The 18,347-nt window shown below is 34.7% G+C and overlaps 2 protein-coding genes across 5 annotated transcripts; both read right to left on the bottom strand.

The window, feature by feature from the left end:
• Positions 1 to 7,530: 7,530 nt before the first annotated feature.
• On the bottom strand, positions 7,531 to 9,208 carry LOC145606083 (uncharacterized). Its single transcript, XM_081662143.1, has one exon. It carries the CDS (start codon positions 9,162 to 9,164, stop codon positions 7,842 to 7,844), a length of 1,323 nt encoding a protein of 440 aa, XP_081518269.1. The 5' UTR covers positions 9,165 to 9,208; the 3' UTR covers positions 7,531 to 7,841.
• Positions 9,209 to 12,627: 3,419 nt separating this feature from the next.
• On the bottom strand, positions 12,628 to 18,347 carry LOC145605373 (mechanosensitive ion channel protein 9-like). 4 transcript variants are annotated; one of them, XM_081661418.1, is made up of 7 exons: positions 18,049 to 18,347; positions 14,436 to 15,066; positions 14,135 to 14,309; positions 13,742 to 14,035; positions 13,255 to 13,457; positions 12,929 to 13,158; positions 12,628 to 12,827 (listed from the first exon to the last, which is right to left on the bottom strand). In XM_081661418.1, the coding sequence occupies exons 1-7, from the start codon at positions 18,215 to 18,217 to the stop codon at positions 12,775 to 12,777; spliced, it is 1,755 nt and encodes a 584-aa protein (XP_081517544.1). In that variant the 5' UTR covers positions 18,218 to 18,347; the 3' UTR covers positions 12,628 to 12,774. The 4 variants fall into 4 exon arrangements, 3 of the variants coding, with proteins under 3 accessions (XP_081517544.1, XP_081517541.1, XP_081517542.1); XM_081661415.1 differs by lacking the exon at positions 18,049 to 18,347 and having other exon boundaries at positions 14,436 to 18,032; XR_014105064.1 differs by lacking the exons at positions 12,628 to 12,827; positions 18,049 to 18,347 and having other exon boundaries at positions 13,021 to 13,158; positions 13,255 to 13,344; positions 14,436 to 18,032.

The following is an 18,347-nucleotide window of genomic DNA, read 5'->3' as shown; positions in this document are numbered from 1 at the left end:
CATAAATGTTTGTGGTAGACTTGAATTTACAAAATCACTATAGGTTGTGAATGGGTAAAATGACCGTTAAAGGGCATATTGGATGGTCCACCAACCCAATCACACTGCCAGAGATTATTAGGGGCCATGGTAAACATATAGGCAATTTTTATATTTGGGCGGAAAAAGGTCAAAAAATTACAATATTAAAGGCAATAATCCACGCTTTTTGTGTAAATTTTGAAGTTTAAAGGCCCGGTGGAAAAAAGCCTAGAAACCCTAAGGGATACATCTCGGGATAATATAATTCCATTTGAAACTGTATATGATCATTATATGTTGTCATAAACGTTCTTTGTAGGCTTGATTTTACGAAATCACTACAAGTTGTGAACGGGTAAAATGACAATTTAAAGGCATATTAGGTGGTTCCTTCGACCCAATTGGACTCCTGGAAGGTATTTGGGGCCATGGTAAACACATCTGCAATTTTTATTTCCGGTTGAAAAAAGATCAAAAATAACAAAATTGAAGGCTATCGTTTTTTTGTGTAAATTTTGAGGTTTCAAGGCCTGGTAGTGAAAAGCCTTGAGACCCTAAGAGATACATCTCGGGGTAATATAATGCTGTTTGAAACCATATATGATAAATATATGTTGTCATAAACGTCCGTTATATATAGGCTTGAGTTTACGAAATTACTACAAGTTGTGAACGGGTAAAATGACCATTTAAAGGCATATTGAATGGTTCCACCAACCCAATCGGACTCCCGGAGAGTATAAGGGGCCATGATAAATGTATAGGCAAATTTTATTTCCGGTCGAAAAAAGGTAAAAAAATATTACAAAATTGAAGGCTATAATGCACGCTTTTTGTGTAAATTTTGAGGTTTCAGGGCTCGGTGGCAAAAGCCTTGACACCCTAAAGGATACATCTCGGTTCATATAATGTCGTTTGAAAGCAAATATGATCATTATATGTTGTCATAAATTAAACGTCCGTTGTAGGCTTGAGTTTACGAAATCAATGCAAGTTGTGAATGGCTAAAATGATAATTTAAGGGCATATTGGGTGGTTCCACCGACCCAACTAGACTCCCGAAGGGTATTAGGGACTATGGTAAACATCTCGACAATTTTTATTTCCGATCGAAAAAAGGTCAAAAAAAATTAAAAAAATTGAAGGTTATAATCTACGCTTTTTGTGTAAATTTTGAGGTTTCAGGGCCCGGTGGCGAAAAGCCTTGAGACCCTAAGAGACACATCTTGGGGTCATATAATGTCGTTTGAAAACATACATGATCATTATATGTTGTCTTAAACGTCTGTTGTAGGCTTGAGATTACGAAATCACTTCAAAATGTGAACGGGTAAAATGACCCTTTAAGGGCATATTGGGTGGTTCCACCGACCTAATTGGACTCCTGGAAGGTATTATGGACCATGGTTAACATTTCGGCAATTTTTATTTCCGGTCGAAAAAAGGTCACAAAATAACAAAATTGAAGGCTTTTTGTGTAAATTTTGAGGTTTCAGAGCCTGGTGGCGAAAAAAGCTTTAAGACCCTAAGGGATAAATCTCGGGGTCATATAATGCCGTTTGAAACCATATATGATAATTATACGTTGTCATAAACATCCGTTGTAGGCTTGAGTTCACGAAATCATTACAAGATGTAAACGGGTAAAATGACGGTTCAAGGACATTTTGAGTGGTTCCACCGATCCAATTGGACTCCTGTAGGGTATTAGGGACCATGGTTAACATCTCGGCAATATTTATTTCCGGTCGAAAAAAGGTCAAAAAGTTACAAAATTAAATGTTATAATCCACACCTTTTGTGTAAATTATGAGGTTTCAGGGCCTGGTGGCGAAAAACCTTGAGATACTAAAGGATACATATCGGGGTCGTATAATGCCATTTGAAACCATATATGATCATTATATGTTGTCATAAACGTCCGTTGTAGGCTTGAGTTTACGAAATCAAAGCAAGTTGTATGTGAACAGGTAAAATGACCGTAAAAGGCATATTGGGTAGTTCCAACGACCCAATTTGACTTCTAGAGGGTATAAGGGACCATGATTAAAATTTCGACAATTTTTATTTCCGGTCGAAAAAAGGTCAATAAAAATTACAAAATTGAAGGCTATAATCCACGATTTTTGTGTAAATTTTGAGGTTTCAGGGCCCGGTGGCGGAAAGCCTTGAGACCCTAAGGGATAAATGTCATGGTCATATAATGCTATTTGAAACTGTATATGATCATTATATGTTGTCATAAACGTCCATTGTAGGCTTGACTTTACGAAATCACTACAAGTTGCGAACGGGTAAAATGACCGTTTAAGGGCATATTGGGTGGTTCCAACGACCCAATTGAACTCCTGGTGGGTAAAAGGGACCATTTTTAACATCTCGGCAATTTTTGTTTCCGGTCGAGAAAAAGGTCAAAAAAATTAAAAAAATTCAAGGTTATAATCCACGCTTTTTGTGTAAATTTTGACATTTAAGGACCCTGTGGCAAAAAGCCTTGAGACCCTAAGGGATAAATCTCAGGGTCATATAATGCCGTTTGAAACCATATATGATCATTATATGTTGTCATAAACGTTTGTTGTAGGCTTGAGTTTACGAAATCATTATAAGTTGTGAACGGGTAAAATCACCGTTTAAGGACATTTTGGGTGGTGCCACCGACCCAAATGGACTCCTGGACGGTACTAGGGACCATGATTAACGTCACGAAAATTTTTATTTCCATTCAAAAAAAGGTAAAAAATATTACAAAATTGAATGTTATAATCCACGCTTTTTTTTTTTGTAAATTTTGAGGTTTCAGGGCCCGGTGGCGAAAAGCCTTAAGACCCTAAAGGTTACACCTCGGGGTCATATAATGTCGTTTAAAACCATATTTGATTATTATATGTTGTCATAAACGTCCGTTGTATGCTTGAGTTTATGAAATCACTTCAAGTACTGAACGGGTAAAATGACCGTTTAAGGGCATATAGGGTGGTTCCACCAACCCAATTGGAATCCTGGAGGATTTTAGAGACTATGGTTAACATCTCGGAAATTTTATTTCCAGTCAAAAAATGGTCAAAAAATTACAAAATTGAAAGCTATAATCCACGCTTTTTTTTTTTGTAAATTTTGAGGTTTCAGGGCCTGGTGGCGAAAAGCCTTAAGACCTTAAGGGTTACACCTCGAGGTCATATAATGTCGTTTGAAACCATATTTGATTATTATATGTTGTCATAATGTCGGTTGTAGCCTTAATTTACGAAATCAATGCAAATTTTGAAAGGGTAAAATGACCGTTTAAGGGCATATTGGGCGGTTCCACCAACCCAATTGGGCTTCTGAAGGGTATTATGAATTATGGTTAACAACTCGGTAATTTTTATTTCCGGTCGAAAAAAGATAAAAAAATTTAAAAAATTGAAAGCTGTAATCCACGTTTTTTGTGTAACTTTAGATGTTTCAGGGCCCCGTGGCAAAAAGTCTTGAGACCCAAAGGGATACATCTCAGGGTCATATAATGACTTTTGAAACCATATAAGATCGTTATATGTTGTCACGGACGTCTGTTGTAGGCTTGAATTTACAAAATCACTTCAAGTTGTGAACGGGTAAAATGGACTCCTGGACAGTATTAGGGACCATGGTTAACGTCTCGGCAATTTTTATTTTCAGTCGAAAAAAGGTCAAAAAATTACAAAATTAAAGTATATAATCCACGCTTTTTGTGTAAATTTTGAGGTTTCAGGGACCGATGGCGAAAAGTCTTGAGACCCTAAAGGATACATCTAGGAGTTGTATATATGATCATTGTATATATGTTGTCATAAACATCCATTATTGTAGGCTTGAGATTACGAAATTACTACAAGTTGTGAACGGGTAAAGTGACCATTTAAATGCATATTAGGTGGTTCCACCCACCCAATTAGACTCCCGGAGGGTATAAGGGGCCATGGTAAACATATCGTCAATTTTTATTTCTTGGCATAAAAATGTCAAAAAATTACAAAATTAAAGGCTATAATTCACGCTTTTTATGTAAATTTTGAGGTTTTAGGGCCCAGTAGCGAAAAGCGTTGAGACCTTAAGGGATACATCTCGAGGTCATATAATGTCGTTTGAAACCATATATGATCATTATATGTTGTCATGAACGTTGGTTATTGGCTATACTTTATGAAATCAATGCAAGTTGTGAACGGGTAAAATAACTGTTTAAGGGCATATTGGGTGATTACACTAACCCAATTGGACTCGCGGAGGATATTATGAACTATGGTTAACATCTCGGCAATTATAATTTCCGGTCGAAAGTAGGTCAAATAATTACAAAATTGAAGGCTATAATCCACGCTTTTTGTGTAAATTTTGAGGTTTCAGGACCTTGTGGCGAATAGCCTTAACACCTTAAGAGATACATCTCGGGGTCATATAATGACTTTTGAAACCATATATGATCATTATATGTTGTCATAAACGTCCATTATAGGCTTGAGTTTACGAAATCACTGGAAGTTATGAACGGGTAAAATGATTGTTTAAGGGCATGTTGGGTGGTTCTACTGACCCAATTGTACTCCTGGAGGGTATTAGGGACTATGGTTAACATCTTGGCAATTTTTATTTTCGGTCAAAAAAAGGTCAAAAAATTACAAAATTGAAGGCTATAATCCACGCTTTTTATGTAAATTTTGAAGTTTCAGGGCCCGATGGCGAAAAGCGTTGAGAAATTAAGGGATACATCTCAGGGTTATTTAATGCCGTTTGAAACGATATATGATCATTATCTGTTGTCATAAACGTCCGTTGTAGGCTTGAATTTACGTAATTAATGTAAGTTTTGAACGGGTAAAATGATCGTTTAAGGGCATATTGGGTGGTTCCACCGACCCAATTGGACTCTTATAGGGTATTAGGGACCATAGTTAACATCTCGGAAATTCTTATTTCCCGTCGAAAAAAAGTCAAAAAATTACAAAATTAAAGGCTATAATCCATGTTTTTGTGTACATTTTGAGGTTTCATGGCCCGATGGCGAAATGCCTTGAGACCCGAAGAGATACATCACGGGGTCATATAATGCCATTTGAAACCATATATGATCATTATATGTTGTCATAAACGTTCGTTGGAGGCTTAAGTTTACGAAATTACTACAAGTTGTGAATGGGTAAAATGACCGTTTAAGGGCATATTGGGTCGTTCCACCGACCCAATTGGACTCCTAGCGGGTATCAGGGACTATGGTTAACATCTTGGCAATTTTTTTTTTCCGGTAGAAAAAAGGTCAAAAATTTACAAAATTGAAGGCTATAATCCACGATTTTTGTGTAAATTTAGAGGTTTCAAGGCCCTGTGGTGAAAAGCTTTGAGAACCTAAGGGATACATCCCGGGTCATATAATGCCATTTGAAACAATATATGAACATTATATGTTGTCATAAACGTCCGTTATAGGCTTGAATTTACGAAATCAAGGCAAGTTGTGAACGGGTAAAATGACCATTTAAGGGCACATTGGGTGGTTTCACCGACCTAATTGGACTCCTGAAGGGTATTAGGGACCATGGTTAACATCTCGGCAATTTTAATTTTCGGTCGAAAAAAGGTCACAAAATTACAAAATTGAAGGGTATAATCCACGCTTTTTGTGTAAATTTTGAGGTTTCAGGACCCGATGGGGAAAAGCCTTGAGACCTTAAGGGATACATCTCAGGGTCATATAATGTCGTTTGAAACCATATATGATTATTATTGGTTGTCATAAACGTCCGTTGTAGGCTTGAGTTAACGAAATCACTTTAAATTGTGAACTGGTAAAATGGTCGTTTAAGGGCATTTTAGGTGGTTCCACCGACCCAATTGGACTCCTGGAGGGTACTAGGGACCATGGTTAACATCTCGGCAATTTTTATTTGCGGTCGAAAAAATGTCAAAATATTACAAAGTTGAAGGCTATAATCCACGTTTTTTAGGAAATTTTGAGGTTTTCGGGCCCGGTGGCGAAAAGTGTTGAGACCTTGTTTTGGGGTCCCGTGGCGAAAAGTGTTGAGACCTTGTTTCAGTTGTTTGCATCTGTTCGATTAGATTTCTTGTTGAATTACTGAGAAGAGATCTTGGTAAATAATACAGCAGAATTTTGACACTGCCCTAGGAAGCAGGATCGCTTGTCCATGTAATACGTGCGGTAATTTGTTTATGATGATCTCAACCTTCCCAATAATTGCTAACTAAGGGCTTGTTTGGCATCATTTTTGGTTTTTAGTTTCCTGTTTTTTTGAAAACTAAAAACCAAAAACAGGAAACAAGAAAAATGTGTTTTCACTTTTTTGTTGTCAGTTTTCAAAATTATCATGATTTTAATAAGTCTAAATATTTTTTGATCCATTATGTAACATATGTAATACACTTTTAAAAAACAAAAAACCAAAAAACAGAAAACTACAGCGATGCCAAACGGACCCTAAGCTTTTAATTATATATATCATGGATCATTGATTGTCACGACATTTAATTACTATACTAAATTTCTTTGTTAGTGCAGGGTTTGTTATATGATGGCTTATGCAATGATGTATGACAAGCCACAAAACTCGTATATTAATTAGATATTAACGATTTATTTCGTTAGATTCATATCTAAAGTAACATATGCCAAAAATAATTGAAATGATAAAATAATTAAATTCTAAAAGATAGGAAGCTTTAAGCCAAATAATTCATAGAAATTAAAATAAAATTGTCTTACATACAAGTTGCTCTAAGATGGAGTTTTGCTATTTAGCACATGAATTTATAGAAAAAGGCACGCCCATTATTGAGCAATACGTTATTGTCCTCATGATGCACCATATATAGTGGAATTAAAGTACATACTAACAATGACTAAAGAGCAAATTTGATGATATAGAAAATTCACATAAAATTAAAATAATAAGGACAAATATTTCTATTGACTAAGTTTTATTTGACTATCTCTTATCAATATTGAATTAGTGGTTTGTGTCCTCACTCTATCGACCCAATAGTTCCTACTTTCTCCTAGTCTTAAGACATGCAGCAATCAGTTCTGAAATGGTAGAGGATAACTACTTAAGATTTAATAGTAAGAGACTGAGTGCCGTGAGAGGTGTCAATTCAGGTGTTTGGGCCGGGTCGGGGAGTCAGATCTAATTTCAAACTCGTCATTTTTAAATTATTGTGCTCATACAACAACTCGAAATCTTAATCAGATATTTTTCAGGTTAATTTTGAATCAGGTCAGTCGAGTCAGGTTTTGACACCTCTAGCTAAGAGTCAAGGGACATAAATAAGTTCAAATAAGTGACAAGACGTCATAAGATTTCATAGTGAGGGTCAAGACATAAATAATGAAGGTTAAATTTGAAAGCGAAAATACACAAAATCGGATCATTATATTTCAACATTCTGAAACCAATTGGCAAAACTTAGATCAAGTGATGGTAGAGGGTGCATTAATATAATTAACTCAAGTGATGGGTGTGATGAATCAACTCAAGATTGCGAAACCAATATTTTGCTATAGATGATAATATCGTACACATTTCGATATGACAATAACTTATACACGTCACATAATCTCACATACAATATATTAATACTGAATTAAATTAAAAGCCCTTATACATTATGAACTAAAAACATTCACTTAATCTCTAACAAATAATGATAACTGTCCCTAAGATATATATATCGAATCAAACACTTGTTCTTGTGGCAGCTAGCTTCATTCAATACGATATTACGTCATCTGATTTATACTACATACGTACACTTCTTGAACATGCACTTTTTTGATAGCATGTAACTAGCTAGTAGTATGGAGGTGGCGGAGATGTGTAATAGTATGGACTCGGTGGTTTGTGCACTGGTGGAGGTGGTGACACGTAAACGTATGGAGGAGGTGGCGAATGCACTGGTGGTGGAGGGGACTTGTAAACGTATGGAGGTGGTGAATGGGACTTCTTTGGAGGAGGGGGAGATGTATAGTGGTACGGAGGTGGAGGTGACTTCGTTGGAGGAGGCGGAGATTTGTAAACATATGGAGGAGGAGGAGAGGGAGATGGAGGGGGTGGTGATTTATAGATGTATGGAGGAGGTGGTGAATGTACGGGTGGTGGTGGTGATTTATAGATATAAGGAGGAGGTGGTGAATGTACCGGTGGGGGTGGTGATTTATAGATGTAAGGAGGAGGTGGTGAATGTACGGGTGGTGGTGGTGATTTGTAAATGTAAGGAGGAGGAGGTGAATGTACGGGTGGTGGTGGTGATTTGTAAATGTATGGAGGAGGAGGTGAAAGTACGGGTGGGGGTGGTGATTTGTAGATGTATGGAGGAGGAGGTGAATGTACAGGTGGTGGTGGGGATTTGTAGACGTATGGAGGAGGTGGTGAATATACGGGTGGGGGTGGTGATTTATAGATGTATGGAGGAGGTGGTGAATGTGCGGGTGGTGGTGGTGATTTGTAGATGTATGGAGGAGGTGGCGAATATACGGGTGGGGGTGGTGATTTGTAGATGTATGGAGGAGGTGGTGAATGTGCGGGTGGGGGTGGTGATTTATAGATGTAAGGAGGAGGTGGTGAATGTACGGGTGGTGGTGGTGATTTGTAAATGTATGGAGGAGGAGGTGAATGTACGGGTGGTGATGGTGATTTGTAAATATATGGAGGAGGAGGTGAATGCACGGGTGGGGGTGGGGATTTGTAGATGTATGGAGGAGGCGGCGAATATACGGGTGGGGGTGGTGATTTATAGATGTATGGAGGAGGTGGTGAATGTGCGGGTGGGGGTGGTGACTTATAGATGTATGGAGGAGTTGGTGAATGTACGGGTGGTGGTGGGGATTTGTAAATGTAAGGAGGGGATAAGTGTGCGGGTGGAGGAGGAGATTTATAATAGTAAGGAGATTGCGGGGGAGGGGACTTAACGTGTCCATGGTGTTTGTATAAGTGACCTTGATGGCCGTGGTGAGGCGGCGGAGGGGAAACATACATGTAGGGTTCCATGTTCGCTTGAACACTAGTAGATAGCATGCATAACAACAAGGTGTATCCAAGCCAAGGCCAATGCCTTGGCATTCTTTGGTTTCCCATGTTTTGGTGATTGTGTTTTGGGAATGAGTTGCTTAGCATATCAAGGTATAAGTGGCAAATATATATAGTACAAGAATATTAGGCTTGCTTAGTAGCTCACAATAATGCATGCTACGTAGAAAACAGCCTGGAAGAAGAGCATAAATAATTCAATTAATATTTCTAACTTTAGAATTGTCAAACACTAATTTGATTGGTTGGTTCAATGTTTGCAGCCGTGGCTGGGCCCTAGAGTTGGCTAATCAATATGTCAAGTTAGGACTTGGGAGTAGGTAAGGTGGCCTTTGATGCTTGTCTCAATACCTAAAACAAATCCTATTTCATTTAAAATTATCCCTTTTTTTGTTTTACATTATCTCTTTGAGTTTATCTCATATCATAAATACGAGTACGTAGTTATTATATGATGTATCATTATTTTACTTTCTACATGATAATTGTACAAAGTGTTCGTATATATTATCCCACCAATATTATCTATCATCAGAGTAAAAAAATTGACATACTTCACTATATTAAATGGATTGGAAAATTTACTATGCACAAACTAAAATAAGCAATGATCTTAATTGTTCAGGTATTGAATACAATCTGTGATAGATTTTCTTTAAAAAAACATGATGTGTCCCACTTCATTAAGTCTATATATTTTAATTAAGAAAAAAAAATACCCATTTTTTATTACCTTTTTTAAATAAATAATCCATTTAAAGATTCCTAATCTTCCATGAAATTGGACCTTGACTTGCCAATGTCTTTGGGTTCTTGTTACTACAAGTAGAGTAGCATTTTTTTTCAGTATATTCTGCGCGTATTAATATACAATATATCGTACTCCATAATACATTATAAAATGGTAATGTAAGTAGTGATACTATAACATGACAAATAAAAAACCCTACCTCTAATAATCTTGTGCTTCAATTCTTCAAATATCCTACTTTCTCAATGTAACATGTGGTTTTCACCTTATCAATGTAGACATTTGAACCATATAGCACTACGATTGAATAAGACTTAACTATGATACTCATTTTCAAAAGGGAAAAAAAAAAGTACTAAAGAGGATCAAGGGCATTATTGTAAATTATACTTATACATATTCTTTATATATACGAGCACCGACTCTCTTGTCAAGGTCATTTATTTAGAAAAAAAAAAAAAAAAAAAAAAAAAAAAAACCTAGCAATGCTATTTTTCATATTTCTTTTGTACTTCTAATGCTAACGTTTTAATTGGCAATAATTACTAATCAATCACATGCAACAAACAACCACGTTCTAAAATTAGCATTAAGCACATTAAGATGATTGTTATTTTGGGATCATTCTTGCCATGAAAGTCAAAATCCAATAGCTAGGCTGTCCATGCAAAATTGCCAAATTTAATAAAGAAATTCACAGTGCAACATTTAGTCTTTGTGTAATATCATAATAAGATACAAGTATAATAATCTGTTTATAGATTTTATTATATTTTTGGATAAAATAATTGTTGTTAAATACATATATAGTATTCTGTCAAATAAAAAAACAAAAAAAAAAAAAAAAAAAAAAAACAACATATATAGTACACTTTCACTCTATTTTGATCATTAATATTATCAATTACATTCTACCGAGTACAAATTTTGATATTCCAACAATTAAGATAAATTTTTTTTTCTTTTTCTTATACTCCGTATCTAAATTACTAATTACTATTTGAAGTATAGCAATTTGACTACATGAATTTTGAATGCGAAAAAGATTATGAAATGGAGAATTTGTGATAGCTAGATTTTGAAGTTTCTGCCTTGTGGTATTGATATAAATAAAACTGCAGCTGGGAAGATAATTAACATACATGGGTTTAATTTGGGTAATGGGTGAAGCTTAATTACTAATTCAATTTTTGTACTGTACATTTATCATTTCATACATAAATCACGATGAGATTGATGAATAAACTAATCCACTTGTTTCTTATTTTCTTTAGATTTAGTTTGTATACATGCATTTTTCTTAGATTCGATTTTTCGGTCTCAATTAACCTTGTGCGCCTCTTAGAATCCACACATAGCAAATATTTCTTCATTGATAACAATAGTCAAAGTTAATTAAATAATTTTGTAATAATAATACATTGTATATCTATGAGGCGAATATCTAGATAAGATTCTCCATAAATTCCATTAAACATGATAAATTTTAATTTCCAAATGAGTGTATCAATGGTGACATTTTGAGTCTTCACGACGGTCTAAATAAGATAAAATACAAGATCTGTAAAAACCTAAGTTACGGTAAAAGACTAAAAGAGCACCGTAAAACCCCTAGTCCAAGTTCAACCACGGCACGTAGTGCACGCTTTTAGCTCCCCGAGTCCTAAAAAACCCCTTAACGTAAGTACGTAACCCTTTTACGCAGGGAAGACATACCTAACTTGTGAACAATAATATAAGGTAAAAAAAAAAACTCCCCAATCTTATGAAAAAGCCATATTATATACGTATTATTACTGCATGCAAGTGATCATCTTCAAATACTACCTCCGTTCAATGTTATGTGCAACTTTAGGGTATTATTTGTGAGATATAAAATATTTCAAAGTTGCACATAACATTTAACGGAGGTTGTATATATATTGACGTTTGATGTTACGTTCCAACTTCCAGCAGAAGGAGATAAGATTAATTATTTATTTATATTTTCCAAAATCGTCACCATCTATTAAACAGCTGCAAATTTTACAATTCCATCTTTTTAGTCAAAATGCATTGTTTTCACTAGACTAAACTAGCTAGATAGTAGACAACTAGATATAGTACACTCGTAATTATTATGGATAGAAAGCGTTTGAATATAGACATTGATAATTATTACTGTAATTCCTTTTGCATGCATGTAACATGTAAATAAACCATTATACACTTATATATGTAAGTGAGTTCTTAGTCATCTATCTAAAAGATTTTACCATTTAAAATACGTATGTAGCTTAAAATGTAACAAATCTAGAAGTTTTTACCATTTGAGTTTTTACCATTTACGGAGTAATATTTTAATATGTAAAATGTATTGATTTTTGAATGGGAAAATAGTAATAAAAAAATAACTAGATTTTAGTACTGTATTTAAAAACTTTAGTTCGCGCCCATTGCTTACAAAGCTAAAATACAGCAAAAGGAAAAATCATCAACTAAGTATTAACTAATTATCTTAGTCAATAATCGATTAATTTTTAGCATAACACCATTACTTATGGCAGGTTTAATTTTTAACCTTTTCTCTTTCATGATAATGACGTTAAAATACCAATCCTCTAAAATGTTATAACTTAGTGTCAAAAAAAAAAAAAAAATGTTATAACTTTCTAAGATCGCGATCAGCTTTGAAGATTCAGAAGGTTGAAAATTTTGTAAATAATTAAACAAACATTAACTGATTAATTTTTCTCAAGTACTTGTCACCTAAAACTTATCACAGCCTTTTAAAAAAATAAAATAAAAAGAGAATAAATAAATAATAAATCAATGGTGAAATTTAAAATTTGTAAAAGTAATTTTCCGATCCCAATTGATACTGAAGTACTCCATACTCTGTATTTCATCACTTACATTTTACATATTTTAATTGCAGGTTTGTATCTGCTCTGGACTGGGATGATTTCAGCTTGAATTTCCAAGTTCCTTGTTTTCCTGAGCTTGCTCTGTAGAATTCTCTGCAACACAATTGACAACTAAATCAAATGATCAATTCCAAATCCTCTTCAATTAATGACTAAATTTTACTATAATACTTTATTAATAAATGAATACAGACCTGAAGTTTCTGGTTTTTCATTTTTTATTTGCTCCAGAAGGTAATGTATATGAAGAATCAACTCGGATCGTAACTCCTGTTTTGTCTTCAGACACTCTGAGTATATGCTGTTTTTACTATCCACATTGTGTCTAAAGTTAATGGCTAGCTTGATTTTATCTTCAGTTGTCAACACTGCGATAAAATTATAACCTGCTGTGAATTTCTTCTTTGTATCATCTTCAAGGTGCCTGATCAAACAAAGATGAATAAATTTCATTATATTGCATATTACAAACTCAAGATGATAAAACACAAACACATCGGAAAATAATATAAAAGCTTACTCTTCAATTCTTTGTTTCAATTTTGTGATTTTTTGCTTATTTAGAGAAGTTGTATCAAGCTCTATACAGTCGTTCCAATCGAAATTTGACCTGTGGTTGACAATATCTTTGTTGGATAACTGTGAATTTGTAAACATTACTTCTTCTTGTGTACCGACTATTGTAAAAGTTGCTTTCCAAAAGCCAATAGTTCTAACCTCCATCTATTACAATAATAGAGTTTAAAGATCATAATAGAGTTTGGAAAAGCTTAATTGCATTGATATTATGAACAAGCTAAGTATTTATAGCAATTACAATCCCATGGCATGCATTGAAGGCTAATATGAGCTACGAATTGGTTACAAAAGTATGATATGCATAGCTAATATGTAGGTGATGATATCATAATTAAAATCAAGATCATAATCATACTTGCTAATTGATCCGAGAAAAGTGTTAGTACAAAAGAGTAAAGGAAAGTGTTGGTACAAAAGTGTTAACTAACCATTTTTTGGTCAATGATGCACAAATCGCCAACATCAAAAGGATGCACCACAAAAATGTATATGATGCCATGAAATAAGGTCTTGCAAGATTCTCCAAATATAAATGTTGCAGCCAAAAGCGGTGATGCTATGACGAGTAGTATTTTCGTGGTGGCCAGCCCAGTGAGAAGCAGCCACATTATAAAAGTTGCAACAATTAGAACAAAGCTGATAATTTTATCCAAACCATCAACAACCTCTTTCGCACTGCTCAATGTATTTGCAAGAACCAAACAATTGGCACATGCCCTGTCCTGCTCAGTATAGAATCCAAAGTGTTCATTAGTAATAATAATTAAGTTGTTATAAGAAAAATAGTTTAAAAAAGAAAAACAGAGATGAGTGATCAATACCATCCATGCTTTTATTATATAAAGCGATATTTCTTCAGATAATTCATTTGTGTCAACATGTAATTGATCTTTAAAATAGTCAAACTCATCCTTCACACTTTCATTTTCAAGGGCTCTAGATGATTGCTGGGTATTACCTTCAATAATTTGCTTCATGATGTCTTTTTTGATAATCCTGCAAATCAACCATAGAAAGAAAGAAAGATGCTGAATAATTAAGCTCCAATATCTTACAGGAAATCTGAGATGTATAAATAATATCATATTTGCAGCAACTAAAGGAAATCAAGGAGTATCTTACCCATCTTGGCTTCTTTTCTGCAGATCAAGGAGGATATCTGAAGTATAATTATCGTTAGATAGAGCGTTTTTAGCAGTCAAAAGGTATTGAGCCACTAGTTGTACACCATGTAAGGTGGGAGTGCGGTCATCCTGCGTTAACAAGTCAGCTTTTGCTGTTTTCTTCACTTCTTTTGACAATTTCTTCACATAAACGTATGCTGCTGCTTTATCTCCGCGCTTAACATCCTCATCCTTGTCATGCAGTCCATTCATTCCTGGTTTTTCCCACTCATCCACTTCATCCCCCACACTTTTTCTACGGTCACAGACTCTCATTATATTATTAAGCAAATCCACATTCGAGAATATCTCCGCTACAGCTTTACTGTAGAAGGTACTCTGGTAACACTCATAAAAATTTGAATTGAGATCCCAATTAAGTATGCCATTTACAAATGAAATGAGAGGTGATTTCGGATTATTCTCTTCGATTTTTCCATAATTGGGCTGTAATAGACTCTCTGCGTTTATTCTCATTACTTTTTCGCTGTACAGAAGGTCAAAGAAATCATAGCTTTGTCGACCAATGATGCCAAGAAAGTAGAGCTGCTTCCCCCCTTCTAAGATTCTAGAATCTAATCTTTTATAGACTGCAACAGCCTCCCATGACAATAACACACAAGATTTGATCAACCATATAACAGAGCAAATCAAAACACTAACACAAGTCCAGGTTCCAATTGACAAAACTTTCATGGCCTGATGTGTTCCATTTTGGTGGGAACCAAAATACATCGCCCACGTAAGTAGAAGCAGCATTGAATTCAATATAAAGTTGATGCTGTGTTTCATTCCAACAGCAATATACACCAGGTACGCCCTATGCATAGATTTCTCTACTATTTTATAGCGTAGTGATTTTATATCAGTACCTGGATCAAGATTTTCACGAACAAAATCTTGCATCCACAGCATGATTGTATGAGTAGAAATTGTAATGATATTGTAGCCTACGAGAATAAGGATTGATACCTCAATCCATTTCCACGTGTGCAATCCGAGGGATTCATGGTTCTTCAAGGTAGGAAAATATTTCATGACCACATACTTCCCCATCCACCATAGAATGATACAATCAATTATCTCTAGTATTCCTTCTCGAACATTAATGCCACTTTCTATATGATTTAATGGAAATGGAGGAATAACTAGAATGATAAAGCCTGAAATAAACACGTTTAAGAAAAGAATGCCTAAAATACAAAAAAAAAACGAACTTCTTACTTTGGTGTGCCCTAAAATAACAGCATGTTTGGAGTTATGAAGTTCAGCTATAACGAACCCAAATCCAAAATAGAAAGCCAACCCCATCAAAAGACCGTACATCAAAAAACGGACGAGATATTTAAGTTTAGTGACCTTGTAATAGTCATGACCATGCCTAATGAATTGAAGTAATCGTATTACCAGAAAAGACATCATTAGCAATGGTATTATTGATGCAATACCTATGCTCCCAACGAAGACCGAAATGAGCAAACGTCGTAGTGGGACATAAGCTTGCAATCGGCTCATCACTCTTGTTATCCTATCAATAAGAGACGGCGATGGTACAAGAGCTAAAACATCATCTGGAACTTTATAACTAAAATCTGGATTTGAAATTGGGTTTGTCACAACGGGTTGAATCTCAGGGGAATTAGTATTGGAAGCGGGAAAGTTAGCTGAATCATCTTGCATTGTTGCAAGATGATGTAGGCTACTCATCATATCAGAATTAACTGATATGGAATGAGATTTGGGATTGGAGGACACAACTAAAGACTAAAAAGAGTAAGAAGATAAGGAATACCAAAAGAATACTGTCAGATTTTGACTTAACTAAAATAGTACTCTGTACTGCGAAGCTACCATAAATTACTGAAATTGCACATGACTATTGCAAAGACCCTCTTAATTATGCCCAAGCATAAATGGCATGAATTACTTAGGTTATATTAAACAAGTGCAATAATTACATTGCATAGAATTGGGCATGAGAATAAGACAATAGTGTATGTTTCCATAAATAGCTACCAATAAGTCTCAATTTATCTAGATCTAACACGACTATACGAGTAGTAAGGAAATATAGTGTTTGTAAGCTCACAAATAACTTGAAGTGGATAAAATTGGTAAAATTTGAGTTAATTATTCTAAAGTAATTAAAATGACTATGCATGATTAAAGGGGTGTTTTGGTTGGGAGAGTTTTGGAGTAAAAAAACGAACTCTAACCTCTAGTAGGAGTGCTAATTGGATTGAAATAGAGTTTGGAGACCAAATAAAGATTAATTTTGACAAAGTTGGTTATATAAGCTTTTCAGGAAGGAGGATATAAGGTGGTGAAATGAATATTTCTATGATATCATACATAGACCCTAAATTGGTATATATATTTGAACGAATAAGCCACAAGGGTGAGGAAATTTGAACCTATGACCTATCATACATAGACCCTAACTCTTATAAATAGACCCTAACTCCGTTAAGGGGCAACATCTAATTGTCAAACAGGGTCCAAGACTAATACGGCGGAAGGAAAAAAATGGTTAAAATGAGCGATTGAGATTTGAGAAGAAAGATGATTTGAAAGAGGATGAAGTTTGTAACACTATAACTTTTTAACTAAACTTTAACATCAAACTACAAATTATTTAGTTTCATAAACTTTAATTACTACGGGGTAACTAATAAGGGGGCGCTTGGAATGGGGGTAATAAATTAAGGGGGTAATAAAAGTCAAACTAGATAGATTATAGTTGATAGAGGTATTATTGTAAGGAGACAAGGTGTTTATGAATGAATTAAGGTTATAGTGACATAAGGAAAAGAGAGAGGTGGAAGAATCATTACCCTCAAAATGAGGGTAATAGGTTACCCACCCTCCCCCTAGTGTAACCTATTACCCCCAAAATAAGGGTAATAGTTCCCTTTCTTCACCTATCACCATACCAACACTATATAAATCTTCTTACAATCACATCATCACTAGCTCATCCTATCCTATGTTTACTTTAATTTTGCTTGGTTTGACTTTTATTACCCCTTAATTTAATACTCTCAATCCAAGCGCCCCCTAAGAGTGATAACTATGGAAGGCGCGAGGTACGACTAGATTGCATTATTGGCTAATTGGGTTAATTGCACATGACATTGTGATTGACCAACCGCGTTTAGCTCAAACATATAGGATTAAGTAAGTGCTTTTATACAGTAATTACCCTTAAATTAAGACTAGAATAGCAATTGATTTAATGTGCTACATTACTACTAAATTAGTGATAATATTTTATATATTCACAGTTTGTGATAATATTTAATATATAGTTGACTAATTATGCTACTCAGCAACAGCAAAGCAAAATACCCAGATTCTTCAAAATCAGAGCAAGATTAACGATTCTAAATGAGCAACAATTAAATGATACTTCTAATTCTTTAAAATTAGAGCTAATTCTATGCTAAATGAACAATTGTAGCCATAATTAGTGAATAATTGGTGAAATAAAATTGCAATTACAAACCCTAAATTAACAAGAACAATCATGAACCAGAAAACTTGAGTAAAAGTGAGGGAATAATTACATTTACCTGCCAATTGAAGATTTGAGCAACAAAATTGAAGTTTGGTGAAGAATTCCAATTGATTTTTGTGTTCATTTTGGGAAGAACAACGCCCAGCAACGAGAGAATGTAAAATAAGAGGAAATGTCACTGACTCACTGGACAGTAGACACTTTATTTTTAAGCTTAAAATCATAATAAAAAAAATATAAAAAATAAAAAATTCAGAAATAGTCGAGTTAGGGTCTGTTCTCTTACGTTGAAATTCGGTTCAGTTCAGTTCAGTTCAGTTCAATTTAGCTCAATTCAGTTCAGCTCCTAATTTC

Source organism: Chenopodium album, chromosome 22 (genome assembly GCF_948465745.1).
Source record: "Chenopodium album chromosome 22, dcCheAlbu1.1, whole genome shotgun sequence".
NCBI lineage: Eukaryota > Viridiplantae > Streptophyta > Magnoliopsida > Caryophyllales > Amaranthaceae > Chenopodium > Chenopodium album.
The sequence above is the reverse complement of the archived record's forward strand: the minus strand, read 5'-3'. Positions and strand labels throughout refer to the sequence as shown.